The following is a 14,716-nucleotide window of genomic DNA, read 5'->3' as shown; positions in this document are numbered from 1 at the left end:
GTTGCAAGAAATCTCATGTAATGAAGGTTTTAAAATACAGATAACTTATGAAAGGAGTTAATTGAGGTTTAGTTCCTCAATATTAAAACACATGTTCACATTTTAGTTACCAGAGCATTTCCATGTCCAAGATTTACTATTCAGCTTTCTATTCCAAGTCACATCCTTTTTCATTTCTTCATAGAGAAAAGCTTCAGGACAGCAATAAGTGCAAGATATCTATATTCCTCAATTCTACAGTATGGAGTAGTTAGCCAATATTATAAGCCTGTATGATTATAATCATTTTTCTGCACAAAAATATTTTTTTTTACTCTCTTCAAGATGCCATTTTGTCTGAGATGACTGCAATTGATATTGAGGAACACCATCACTGGATAGCAAAAATGGAGTTTTTGCCAGAAATGTTCAAAGCTATTGAGAACAATGTCAAGATACTGAGTAGAATTAGTGTATCTTTGTTTGAAGAAAAGAAGAAACAAAAGAAAAAAATAAGTAAGGGTACTTTAAGACATTGGAAACAGATTTGACTTTTTCTAAAACATGGCTTTATTAAGGTACAATTTCCATACCATAAAACTCATGTATGTTAAATGTACAATTCAATGACTTTTAGTAAATTTAAAGTTGTGTAGTTATCAAAACAATTTAATTCAATTTTTTAAAGTAGGTTCCATGCCCATTGTGGGGTTTGAAGTCATGATCCAGAGATCCAGAGTCACATGTTTTACCCACTGAGCCAACCAGTCACCACCTCCACCACCCCCTCTGCCACACACAATTCTAGAACATTTCCTTCATCCCAAAAAAGATCCCTCATGCTCATTTGTAGTCAATCCTCACTCCCACCCCAGTTCCAAACATATACCAATCTATTTTCTGTCTCAATAGGTTTGCCTTTTCTGGACACTTCATAAGATGGAATCATATTATATGTAGTCTTTTATATCTGATTTCTTTTATTTAAATAATGGTTTTGAGGTTCAGTCAGGTTTTAGGATGTATCAGTAGTTTCTTCCTTTCTATGTCCAATTGTATATCATTGTTTGTATACACTACATTGTTTATCTACTCACCAGTTCACGGACATTCAGATTATTTCTACATTTGACTTTTTAGAAAAAAATTTTAATGTTTATTTATTTTTGAGAGAGAGAGAGAGAGCAGGGAGGGGCAGAGAGAGATGGAGACACAGAATCTGAAGCAGGCTGCAGGCTCTGAGATGTCAGCACAGAGCCCGATGCGGGGCTCAAGCCCATGAATTGTGAGATCATGACCTGAGCCTAAGTCGGACACTCAACAACTGAGCCACTCACTCCCCTCACTGTGGTTTTAAATTGTACTTCCCTAAAGACTGAGGATGTTGAGCATCTTTTCAGGTGCTTATTAGACAGTCCTATATTTATTTTGAAGAAATGACTATTCAGATACTTACCTGTTTCTATTATTGAGTTTTAAGAGTCCTTTATGTATTCTGAATACAAGTCCTGAAACATGATTCTCACGGATGCCTAAATGGCTCAGTTGGTTAAGGGTCTGACTTCAACTCCTGTCATGATCTTGCAGTTCACGGGTTCAAGCCCCATATTGGACTCTGTGCTGACAGCTCAGAGCCTGGAGCCTGCTTCAGATTCCGTGTCTCCCTCTTTTTCTGCCCCTCCCCTGCTCTCTCTCTCTCTCTCTCTGAAAAATAAACATTAAAAAAAAAAAAAGAGGGGCACCTCAGTGGCTCAATTGGTGAAGTGTTTGACTTTGGCTCAGGTCATGATCTCGTGGTTCTGAGTTCGAGTCCCACATTGGGCTCTGTGTTGACAGCTCAGAGCCTAAGTCTGCCTTGGATTATGTGTCTCCCTCTCTCTCTGCCTCTCCCTGACTCGCATTCTGTCTGTCTCAAAAGTAAACATTAAAAAAAAAAAAAAGAAAAGAAATGTGATTCTCACATATTTTCTCTCAATCTGTGGTTTGTCTTTTCACTTTCTTAATAGGGAATTTGAAGCCCAATGGTGTTTGATTTTGATAAAGTCAAATCAATTTAGCAATGTTTTCTTTTATGGTTCATGGTGTTAGTGTTGTATTAAACACTTGTATTGGGGGGTGCCTGGCTGACTCAGGAAGAGGAGCATGCGACACTTGATATCAGGATCATGAGTTTGAGCCCCTCATTGGGTATAGAGATTACTAAAAAAATAAATAAATAACTTAAAACAAACAAACAAAAAAAAACTTGTATTGGTCAGTTTCAACCAGAGAAGCAGAACCAGTAGGAAATTATCTGTAATCTACATATCTAATAGCCAATGCAAAGTATTTTGTGGAACATACTTTGTATTCTTTCAATTCTTTTACATTTATTGGGACTTGCTTTATAGTCTACCATACAGTCTATCTTGGAGAATGTTCTGTATGTGCTTGAAAAGAATATATATTTTGCTTTTGTTGGGTGGAATGTTCTACAGTTGGTTTATATTGTTGTTTTAATCTTCTATATATATCCTTATTGATTTTCTGTCTAGTTGTTCTATTATTAAGAATGGGATATTAAACTTTCTAACTCTTATTATTGAGTTAGCTATTTCTCTCTTTAATTCTCTCTGGTTTTTCTTCCTATATTTTAAGGCTCTGTTATTAGGTGCATATATGTTCATAATTGTGATAGTTTTCTGATGAACTGACATTTTTATCATTATAAAATGTCTCTCATTGTCTCTAGAACCTTTTTCTTTGTATTAAAGTCTATTTTGTTTGATATTAGTCAATTCTTTCCAGCTCCCCTGTGGTGAATGTTTGCAAGATTGAATTTAAGATGTGTTGCTTATCATTGGATCTTGTTGGCTTTTAAATATATATATATACACACACACACAAATATACACATACACATAAAATTGGGCAATCTTTCACTTTTGAGTACTTAATTCATTCATATTTAATGTAATTATTGATATGGTTGGATTTATATCTGCTATGTTGCTGTTTATTTTCCATGTCTCATCTCTTTGTTCTCCTGTTCTTCTTTTACTACTTTGTGTTAAATAAGTATTTTTTAGTGTACCGTTTTAATTCCATTTTCCCCCTATTTTGGGGGAGTAATTTCCTTAGTAGCTCTTTAGGGATTGCAGTACACATTTTAAATTATCACAACCTGGAGTGCCTGGGTGGCTCAGTTGGTTAAGCATTGGACTGCTGATTTTGGCTCAGGTCATGATTTCACTGTTGGTGAGTTTGAGCACTGACAGCGTGGAGCCTACTTGGGATTCTTTCTCTCCCTTCCTCTTTGCCTCTCCCCCTTTCATTTTTTCTCTCTCTCAAAATAAATAAACTTAAACATATTATCACAATATGTTTCAGATTAGTACCAACTTAATACAAGCAAAATATAGAATTTTTGCTCCAATAGCTCCATTCTCTTCCCCTCTTTTGGGTTTTGCTATATATATTACATTTTTATGTATCATAAGCCCAACAATATAGTTCATAATTTTTTTTATATGGTTGTCTTCTTAATCAGTTGAGAGAGGAAAAGAAAACATATTTTTAACTACATATACTGGTGCTTTTTATTTCTTTATGTGAATTTGAGTTATCCTCTGGTATCATTACTTTTCAGTCTGAAGGGCTTCTTTGCCTTATTATAAGACTGCAGTAAATTCTTTCCATTTTTGCTTATCTGGAATGTCTTTATTTCACTTTCATTTTTTGATAGTCTTTATTTTTAAAGGTAGTTTTAAATTTATAAAAAAGTGAGAAAATAGTACGGAGAATTCCATATATCTCCATAGTTTCCCCTATTACTAATATATTACATTAGTATGATACATTTGTTATAATTAACAAACCAGTATTGACACATTATAAACTAAAGTCCATAATTTATGGACTGTAGTAATAATTCCTTGTTTTTACCTAATGTCCTTTTTTGTTTCAGGATCCCATCCATGGTACCTAATTACATTTAGTTGTCATGACTTCTTAGGCTTTCTTGGATGTGACAATTTCATAGACTTTTCTTTCTGTTTGATGTTCCTGACACACTGGAGGAGTATCAGTCAGATCTATTACAAGATGCTCCCCTACTGGAATCTGTCTGGGGTTTTTCTCAAGTTTACTCTGGGGTTTTGGATTTGGGGGAGAAAGATCACAGAGGTAAAGTACCATTGTCATCATATAATTTCAAGGGTACATATTATCAAATGACTCACTGTTGATCTTGATCACCTGGTTAAAGTAGTGCTTGTCTGGTTTCTCCACTGTAAAGTTACTCTTTTTCTTCATTTTCCATATTTTGCTTTTAAAAATGAGTCTATATATCAGCCCACACTTAAGGAAAGGGGAGGTATGATCCCTTTTAGGATGAATACCTACATAAATTATTTGAAGTTCTTATGCACTATAATTTGTCTCTTCTTCCTGATTTATTAATTTATTCAATTATTTATATAAAAATGAACTTAGATATTTTTTGTACTTTGAATTATAATCTAATCCTACTATATTTACTTGCTCAAGTTGTTCTAGTTTTGGCCATTGGGACCTCTTTCGGTTGGTTCCTGTGCCCCTTTAACATAACCTCATTGATGTGGTTTTTTCTTTTTTCTTTTTTTAGCACTCCCCTACTTTCTGGCACTATAAGATGCTTCAGGTTCATTTTTAATATGTCCTGCCCTAATCCAAGAATCTGTCATTTCTCCAAGGATTTTTGGTTAGTTTTAGTGGCGAATAGTATTAAAAAGTAAGGTCTGGTTGCTAGGTGTGTTCATTGCTACTGGGGTGTCATTTCTGTTCAGTCATTTCTCTCATTTGACAGAGGAAAAAAATATATGTATATGTATATATGTATACACATATGTGTATTGTATATAATACGTACATGTATGTATGTATGTGTACGTGTGTGTGTAGAGCCAATGCATTTACGCGTATTTATTAATAGGTATATGTATAATCATCTGTAACTACTTTTTTAATGTTTTATTTATTTCTGAGAGAGAGAGAAAGACAGGGTGAGCAGGGGAGGGTCAGAGAGAGACGGAGATACAGAATCTGAAGCAGTCTCCAGGCTCTGAGCTAGCTGTCAGCACAGAGCCCGATGTGGGGCTTGAACCCACGAACTGTAAGATCATGGACCTGAGCCAAAGTCAAACGCTTAACCAACTGAGCCATCCAGGTGCCCCCATCTGTAACTACTTTAAACTAAACATAAGTTCATAATGATTCCTCTAATTTTAATTCATTATCACACATAGATCATTCCAGTTTCTTCCCCTTGCTTATCTATAAATTATGACAAACAATAAGAAACTTGCTCCTACCATCTACTTTACTTAATTGTTCGATTCCAATATATATGCATAATATTATCAGAATTATTAGCCCATACCCTAGCAGGAATTAACTTATCAGCTAGTGCACAGCACTTATGTGCAGTTCCCTTTGTCCTCAGTCTTACAGACTCCATTCATTTCCAGTTACTTATAGGTCAGCACTCTCCCAATCTCCTCATTCCTTTCAGTGAGGTTGTGTCATACATTTCTTATATTATTAGATTCTTTTATCATAGTCTACATTCTTTCCTGGGATCCCCTGACTTCTTAGATAGGTACATAAAAAATTTGCATACATTAAGTTTCACTCTTTGTGCTATAGAGTTCTACTGGGTTTGACAAGTGTATATTGTCATGTATCCACCATTATAGTATCATATATAATAGTTTTTCCACCCTAAAAATGCCCTGTGATTCACTTATTTATTCTTCCCCTCTTTCCCCAAGCCCCTGATAACCACTAATTTTTTATGTCTCCATAGTTTTGACTTTTCAAGAATGTCATATAATTGGAATAGTGTAGTATGTAGCTTTTTCAGACTGACTTCTATCACTTAGCAATACACATTTAAGGTTCCTCCCTATCTTTTTGTGGCTTAATAGCTTATTTCTTTTTACTGCCGAATAATAATATTCCATTGTGCAGATGCACCAGTTTGTTTATGTGGTTGCTTCCAGGTTCTGGTGATTAAGAATAAAACTGCTATATGTACATATATATATGTATATATATATATACGTATATATATATACATTCTTGTGGACATAGGAGCATGATTGCTAGATCATTTGATAAGACTACATTACTTTGTAAGGAACTGCCAAACTGTCAAGTACAAGGAGATGTACCATTTTTCATTCTCACCATTTTTCAACAGGAGTTCTTGTCACTCCGTCCTTGTTAGCAATTGGCATTATCAGTTTTTTGGATTCTAGCCATTTTCATAAATGTGTAACATATCTCATTGTTGTAATTTTCAATTCTGTCTTTTTTCAAGTTTTTACTTAAATTCTAGTTAGTTAACATATAGTATAATACTGGTTTCAGTAGTAGGATTTAGTGATTCATCACTTACATATAACACCCAGTGCTTATCACAACAAATGCCCTCCTTAATACCTATCACCTATTTAGCCTATTCCTTACCCACCTCCCCTCCCCTCAGTTTGTTCTCTATAGTTTATAGTCTCATATGGTTTGTCTCCCTTTCCTTTTTATTTTCTCTTCTTTCTCTTATGTTCATCTGTTTTGTTTCTTAAATTCTACATGAGTGAAATAATATGGTATTTGGCTTTCTCTGACTGACATTTCACTTAGCATAATACACTCTAGCTCCATCCACATTGTTGCAAATGAGAAGATTTCATTCTTTTTTGGGCTGAGTAATATTGCATTGGATATATATCCCACATCTTTATCCACTCATCAGTTGATGGACAACTGGGGTCTTTCCATAATTTGGTTATTGCTGATAATGCTGCTTTAAACACTGAGGTGCATGTGTCCCTTTGAATCAGTATTTTTGTATCTTTTGAGTAAATATCTAGTAGTGCAATTGCTGGGTCATAAGGTAGTTCTATTTTTAACTTTCTAAGGAACCTCCATTCTGCTTTCCACAGCGGATGCAATAGTTTGCAATTCTCTAATGACAGATGACACTGAGCACCTTTTCATATCCTTAGTTGCCATCTATATGTCTTATTGCTTGCCTTCATTAAAATACATCTATGGTACTTTTAAAGTAGTTATTTCAGGGAATGGATGTGATAGAAATTCTTTAATACATTTAGAGAAGTGTTGAAAAACATATGGATATAGGAGTGTTCACAGCAAGCCACCTTGACAGGAGTGTTAGTTCAGTGAATAATGTAATATATTTAGAGAACTGTTTAAAATCACATGCAATAAGGATGGTTCAAGAGCTATATGTGCATACTACTTTGAGAAAAGTGCTATTTCAGGGAATGGATATAATAGAAATTCTGTAATCCATTTAGAGAAGCGTTTAAAGACACTTATAATGAGGATGGTTATGGGAATTGCATGTGCATGGCACTTTGGGAAGAGTGTTATTTCAGGGAATTGATATTTTATCTTCATTTTTTGAAGGATAGTTTTCCTGGATATAGATTCATGGTTAGCAGTATTATTCTTTCACCACTTTGAATAGTCATCCCACTGTGTTTGGGCTTCTTGTTTCTAATAAGTAGTAAGCTGTTACATTTACTATGGCTCCCCTATGCTTTGATATTTTTTAGTCTCCTTTGATTGTGAACAGTTTTTTTTTACCTTTTTGCTTTGAAGATTCTTTGTCTGGATTTCAACAATTGACTATGATGTATCTAGGTATGGATCCTTTTTTTAAAAATTTATCTTACTTAGAGTTCAGTGAGCTTCTTGAATCTGTAGATTAATGTTTTTCATCAAATTTGGGATGATTTGACCATTATTATTTCCTCAATATTTTTTAAAAGTTTATCTATTTTTGTAAGTGTTTCTAGTGTTTATTTACTTACTTTTGAGACAGAGAAGAGCAAGGGAGGGAGGGGCAAAGACAGAGGAGGAGAGAGAGAATTACAAGCAGGGTCTGTACTGTTAGCACAGAGCCAGATGTAAGGCTTAAACTCATGAACCATGAGATCATGACCTGAGTTGAAATCAATAGTCAGATTCTTAAACAACTGAGCCATCCAGGCACCCCTAAAACTGGACATTTTAGATAATATATTATAGCAACTTTAGATTCTGACTCCCCCTATAACCCCAGGATTTCTTTTTGCTCCTTTTTTGGTTTGCTTTTTAGTGACTTGCCTGGACTAATTTAGTGGAGTCTGTCTCCCCAGCAGTGTGTGGCTGTTGATACCTCTTTTCAGATATTATTCTTTTTTTACTTTCACTTTTTTCACTTTTGTTTATATTTTAAAGCTTGAATTCCTAAAGGTCACCTTTGGGTCAGCATAGGTGAGTGGTCAATAATTGGCCAATCATTAAGTGATCCAGATTGATCCCAGTAAGGCTTCTATTCTTTGCTAATGGGTCTGTGTGTGGGTTAGGGAAGTATTGTTTTAGACAGTGTCCCTAGGCATGTTTATTTCCCTGCTATTCCAGATCAAATCAGCCCACTAAGGCAGTAGAGCTTCATAGCCTGACTCACTCTTGTAGAACTACGAGGCCACAGGGCTTGGGGGAGTTGGAAACAGAAGCAGCTCCAGGCTAAAACATCACAGACTTCCAGTTCTTACTGAAGTTTAGTAGTTTTTCTTGAAAAAAAAAAATGCTTACCAATTTGTTGTATGCCTGTAGTCAATTTCCAAAGTCCTAAAATAGTCAGTTTTGTCAAGTTGTATCATTGCTTTTTCGGGAAAAACATTTGCCAAGTTTCTCATTCAGCCATTCTAGAAATCCCTTCAAATGTTTGACTTTTTTTCTGCTCTTTTGTGACTCTTCTGAAAGAACCAAGATTAAGTGTGATTCAGAAAAGTGAGAAAAGAAAGATAGGAATGCAAGAAAGCAAATGGAAAGCACCAAGAATAATCAAAGCCAATTGAAAGTTTAGCTCATATTATTCTAATCCCAAACTTATATATGAAGATAAGCTGAGATCATAACTAAAGACAAAATTTTAGAAGTAAAAGTTCTAGGTAATTGTGGGAAAAATAATACTATTTATTTTGGACGCAAAAAAAATTTTTTTAAGATTTTCTTTTTAGGGGCACCTGTGTGGCTTAGTGGGTTGAGCATCTGGCCATTGATTTCAGCTCAGGTCATGATCTCAGAGTTGTGAGATTGAGCCTTGCACTGGGCTCCATACTGAGTGGGGAGCTTGCTTAAGATTCTCTGAAAGAAAGAAAGAAGGAAGGAAGGAAGGAAGGAAGGAAGGAAGGAAGGAGAGAAAGAAAGAAAGAAAGAAAGAGAAAAGAAAAGAAAAGAAAAGAAAAAAGATTTTAAGTGATCTCTACACCCAACGTGGGGTTTAAACTCACAACCCTGAGATCAAGAGTCACATACTCTATGTGCCAGTCAGGTGCCCCATTGAAGCCAAAGCTTTCTGATGAATCTTTTTTCTATAGCTTTCTATAATTTGGGCTAAATTCCTTAGGCTTTAGCATAGATAGAGCACAACACAGAAGACAAAATTAAATCTCATTATTTTATGTTTTGTGGTTTTTTTCCCTCTAGCATCTAGAGGTACTCTGTGGAAATCTTGGAAAGAAAGAGTTATAAAGCGACCTGCAACAGCTCATGCTTTAAGACCAGATCAGATGATTAGTGATGAATTTGCAACAAATACAAAGGTTTCAGAAATTCAAGATATGCTACAGGAACTCATAAACACTGCAATGTTCAATAAACTGGAAAATAATGCTATTAAGTATATATCATCAACAGTAGTAAACCTTTCTAAAGCTTTGAGTACACTAAATGATGAAGTAAAAGTTTTTAACCTCCAAAGTGCTACTATGTATATAAATGAGACAAGTGAAAAAGAAAAAGAGGTCTCTCTAAAGATAATACAAGATCTCAGTGAACAAAATGAAATACTTCAGCAGAAACTTCAAGATGCAGAAGAAAAATATGAACAATTTATTTGGTCCAAAGGTGTTGTAGAACACCAAGTATGTATAGCATTACCCACATCAACCTTAAAAGTGTTGCCTGAGCTTTCTCCACAATCATCCATTGCCATTAGCAAAGACGACATAGGAAGCAGTATGGAAAATATTTTGGTTAAAGAATTTGAAAATATTATGGACGAGGCCCAAACAAAAGGGACCAAAGCCTCGGGAATCAAGTGGGACTCAGCATTCTCACATATAGCCCCAGTTGAAATGACTCCAGATTTAACTGAACAGCAATATCCTTTACCTGAAAAAAAACAAAAAGAGTCTTCTAAAGGTATCAGTGAAGAGAACGTATCACAGAAAGAAAAGCAAACTGAAAGCTTATATATGCATGAGACCTCTGGATCACATCTGAGTCATGATGAAGGTAAACAGAGAGTCTCACAGCCCAACCCTGATCTCCACTTGGAGCTACAGGCACTGGAAAAGGATAGAAAAGAAATGAAATCCTTTTCTGAAGCCAAACCAAAGTCATTTACTGTATCAAAAAGTCACGATGTCCCTGCTGATTACCCTTCTACTGACACAAAAAGACAAAGTGGCAAAAATGGAATAGGTGGTATATGGGAAAGACTCAGGAAGGCAAAACCTGAGTATTCACATGAAAAAAGCCAGATTTCTTCAGAGAATATAGAGGAACCCACCACTGAGTCAATGGACAAAGAGAGCAAAAGTGAGATGAGTAGCCAAGCAGAGCAATTCTGGTTGACTCAACGTGGTTATTCCTTTGAGAAAGTGAAAACAAAAGGAAATAAAGACCAGATCTCTCCAAGAACCACCACAAGCAAAGAGGGAAGATCTGAGGAGGACATCATAGCCTTCGCCAAGGAAGTCAACTCTCATGAACTTGTTAAGTCACAATCTAGGATAGCAAAATCTTCAGAATCTACCAGAGTTCTAGAAAGTCCAGATGGCAAAAGTGAAGAGAGTAACCTAGAAGAATTTCAAAAAGCTATAATGGCTTTCCTAAAAGAGAAAATTGATAACATAGGAAAGCCTTTGGATAAAAAGACTGTGCCAAAAAAGGAGTTATTATTAAAAAGAGCAGAGGTTGAAAAATTAGAAATCATAAAGGCAAAAGTAGAGGAATATTTCCAAACTGTGGCTGAAACTGTGGCAAAAATCTTGAGAAAATATAAAGGTATAAAAAACGCAGAACAAGTTGGAGAGAAACCTATGAAACAAAAAAAAGAAGTCTCATTTATGCCAGGATTGCATTTTCAGAAGCCAATTAGTGCAAAGGCTGAAATAAGCACCTTACTCTCATCTAACAGCATGGACCCATTAATTGGCAATCTAATACAAATGATCTTGACTGAAATAGAAGGTGAAAAAGATGCTCCAGTAGCCTCAACAGTAGGGAGAGACCACAAGGAAAAGGAAAAACAGAGGCGGGAGGAATATTTGCAAAAAGGTCAAGAAAAAGTATTTGTTAAAGGTCTCAAACACCATTTGCAAGAGGAGGGGAGTTTCTGGAAGAAGAGTTATGAAATGGTAAATAAAAAATTAGAGAAGGAAGAGTCATGGCTCCAAATGAAGGAGAGAAAGCAAAGGCAACAGAAGCAGGAACAGTGGCAAGAAGAGGAAGTGTGGAAGGAACAACAAAAACAGGCTGAGCAAGATGATGAGCAAATGCAAAGAAAAGAGGAGGAAAAATATCAGAAGCCAAAACAGCAGCAGCTGGAGGCATGGAATCAAAAAATGAAAGCACAAGTAGTACCCTTGGAGAAGGAGGAACAGCAGATGAAGCCGGTTCAGAAGCAAGTGAGACATCTGAGGCTGGAAACAAACAGGGAGAAAGAAGAGAAGCAGAAGCCAAGGAGAAATGTAGAGGACCATGAACGGCAGAAGAAGAAAAAACCAAAGGATCAGAGGAAGATCAACTCTGAAGAACTAGAAAAGATGTTCAGCCAAACTTCAGTGACATTGTCTCCCAAGTGGAAGAGCATACGGAAAGTAGTATCCCAGTTACACCAAAGGAAAGAGTTCCAGGGGCATCTTAAAACGTTAGAGAATCTTGCTGATGGAAAGCACCCCATACCAATCTCTCCTTCTCCAGCCACACAATCATCATCACCTGGGGCCTTTCCAATTTCTGGACTGCCTTCCACAAAGACCCTCACTTTAACTCCTCAACAGGCCCAGGCACTGGGAATCAATCTTACCCCTCAGCAGGACCAGGAAATGAGCATCACTGTCACCCCTAAAAAGGCCAAGGCATTGGGGATCACTCTGACTCCGGAGCAGGCCCAGGCACTGGGGATCACTCTCACCACTCAGCAGGCACAGGCCCTGGGAATCACTGTTACTCCTGAGCAGGCACAGGCACTGAGGACCACTGTCACTCCTCAGCAAGCCAAGGAACAGGGGATCACTCTCACTCCTCAGCAGGCCCATGAACTGGGGTTCACCCTCACTGATAAGCAAGCCCAGGCACAGGGGATCACTCTCACCCCTAAGGAGGCACAGGCACTGGGGATTTCTCTCACCTCTCAGCAGGCCCGTGAACTGGGGTTCACCCTCACTGATAAGCAGGCGCAGGCTCAGGGGATCAATCTCACCCCTAAGCAGGCACAGGCACTGGGGATTTCTCTCACTCCTGAGCAGGCACAGGCACAGGGGATCATTCTCACCCCTCAGCAGGCCCATGAACTGGGGTTCTCCTTTCCTGATAAGCAGGCCCAGGCACTGGGAATCACTCTCACCCCTCAGCAGGCACAGGCACTAGGGATAAATCTCACTTCTCAGCAGGCCAAGGAATTGGGGATCACCCTCACTGATGAGCAGGCCCAGGCCCAGGGGATCACTCTCATCCCTGAACAGACCAAGGAATTGGGAATCACCCTCATTGATGAGCAGACCCAGGCACTGGGAATCACTCTTACCTCTCAGCAGGCTCAGGCACTAGGGATCACTGTTACTCCTCAGTGGGCCCAGGCACAGGGGATCACTCTGACAACTGATCAGGCTCATGAACTGGGGTTCACCCTCACTGATAAGCAGGCCCAGGCACAGGGAATCACTCTCACCCCTCAGCAGGCACAGGCACGGGGGATCACTCTCACCCCTCAGCAGGCCGAGGAATTGGGGATCACCCTCATTGATGAGCAGGCCCAGGCACTGGAGATCACTCTCACCCCTCAGCAGGCTCAGGCACTGGGGATCACTCTCACTCCTAAGCAGACCCAGGCACAGGGAATCACTCTCACTCTTCAACAGGCCCAGGCACAGGGGACCACTGTTACTCCTCAGCAAGTCAAGACACAGGGACAGGGGATCACTCTCACCCCTCAGCAGGCACAGGCACTGGGGATCACTCTCACTCCAGAGCAGGCCCACATACAGGGACAGGGGATCACTCTCACCCCTCAACAGGCCCAGGCACAAGGGATCACTCTCACTCCTGAGCAAGCCCAGGCACTGGGGATCACTGTTATTCCTCAGCTGTGTCAGCCACAGGGAATCACTCTCACTCCCGAGCAGGCCTATGAACTTGGGTTCACTTTCATCAAGGAGCAGACCCTGGCGCAGGGTATTACACTCACCCCTGACAGGGCCAAGGCACTGGGCATCACTGTTACTCCTGACAAAGTACAGGAAATGGGGATCACTCTCACCCCTCAGCAGGCACAGGCACTGGGGATCATTGTCACTCCTGAGCAGTCATGGGTACAGGGGATCCCTCTCACTTCTGAACAAGTCCAGGCATTGGGAATCACTCTCACCCCTGAGCAGGCCCAGGCAGGGAGGACCATTCTAACATCTCAGCAGGACCAAGCACTGGGAATCACTCTGAGCCCTGAACAGGCACAGGCACAGGGGATCACTCTCACCCCTGAGCAGGCACAGGCACTGGGCATCCCTGTCACTCCTGAGCAGTCCCAGGCACAGGGGATCACCCTCACCCCTGAACAGGTTCAGGCACAGCAGATCACTCTCACTCCTCAGGAGGCTCAGGCACAGGATACCACACTGACCCCTCAGCAGGCCCAGGCACAGGGGATCACCCTCACCCCTGAGCAGGCTCAGGCACAGCAGGTCACTCTCACTCCTCAGAAGGCACAGGCACAGAAGACCACACTCACCCCTCAGCAGGCACAGGGGATCACCCCCACCCCTCAGCAGGCCCCGACACTGGGGCTCACCCCCACCCCCCAGCAGGCCCAGGCACAGGGGATCATTCTCACCCCTCAGCAGGCCCAGGCACAGGGGATCACCCTCACCACTGAGCAGTCCCAAGCACAGGGGATCACCCTTACCCCTCAGCAGGCCCAGGCACAGGGATTCACGCTGACCCCTGAACAGGCACAGGCACAGGGAATCATGCTGACCCCTGAACAGGCACAGAGGATCACCCCCACCCCTCAGCAGGCACAGGCACAGGGGATCACCCCCACCCCCCAGTGGGCCCAGGCACAGGAGATCATTCTCACCCCTCAGCAGGCCCAGGCACAGGGGATCACCCTCACCCCTCAGCAGGCACAAGCACAGGGGATCACCCCCACCCCTCAGCAGGCCCCGACACTGGGGATCACCCCCACCCTTCAGCAGGCCCAGGCACAGCAGACCACTCTCACTCCTGAACAAGTCATGCCTCAGCAGGCCCAGGCACTGGGGATCACTCTCACCCCTGAACAGGCACGGGCACAGGGGATCACTTTCACCCCTGAAAAGTTCCAGACACTGGGGATCACTGTCCCTCCTGAGCAGGCACAGGCACAGGGGATCACCCTCATCCCTATGCAGGCTCAGGGGATCACTTTCACCCCTCA

At 40.1% G+C, this 14,716-nt stretch overlaps 1 protein-coding gene across 1 annotated transcript in view; it reads left to right on the top strand.

Moving 5' to 3' along the window:
* The window catches only part of FAM186A (family with sequence similarity 186 member A), a gene marked incomplete at its 5' end in the record, with an annotated part of 87,717 nt that overhangs the window by 46,427 nt on the left and 26,574 nt on the right, over nt 1–14,716 (top strand). The window contains 7 exons of the mRNA XM_039241338.1: nt 325–495; nt 9,502–12,089; nt 12,162–12,443; nt 12,948–13,169; nt 13,542–13,931; nt 14,106–14,459; nt 14,547–14,690. Coding sequence (XP_039097269.1) covers nt 325–495; nt 9,502–12,089; nt 12,162–12,443; nt 12,948–13,169; nt 13,542–13,931; nt 14,106–14,459; nt 14,547–14,690 — 4,151 coding nt within the window. The remainder of the gene's footprint in view (nt 1–324; nt 496–9,501; nt 12,090–12,161; nt 12,444–12,947; nt 13,170–13,541; nt 13,932–14,105; nt 14,460–14,546; nt 14,691–14,716) is intronic.

Source organism: Hyaena hyaena, unplaced genomic scaffold (assembly GCF_003009895.1).
Source record: "Hyaena hyaena isolate Hyena2069 unplaced genomic scaffold, ASM300989v1 scaffold_192, whole genome shotgun sequence".
In the NCBI taxonomy this organism is placed as follows: domain Eukaryota; kingdom Metazoa; phylum Chordata; class Mammalia; order Carnivora; family Hyaenidae; genus Hyaena; species Hyaena hyaena.
This window is presented reverse-complemented; position numbering and strand designations above follow the sequence as displayed.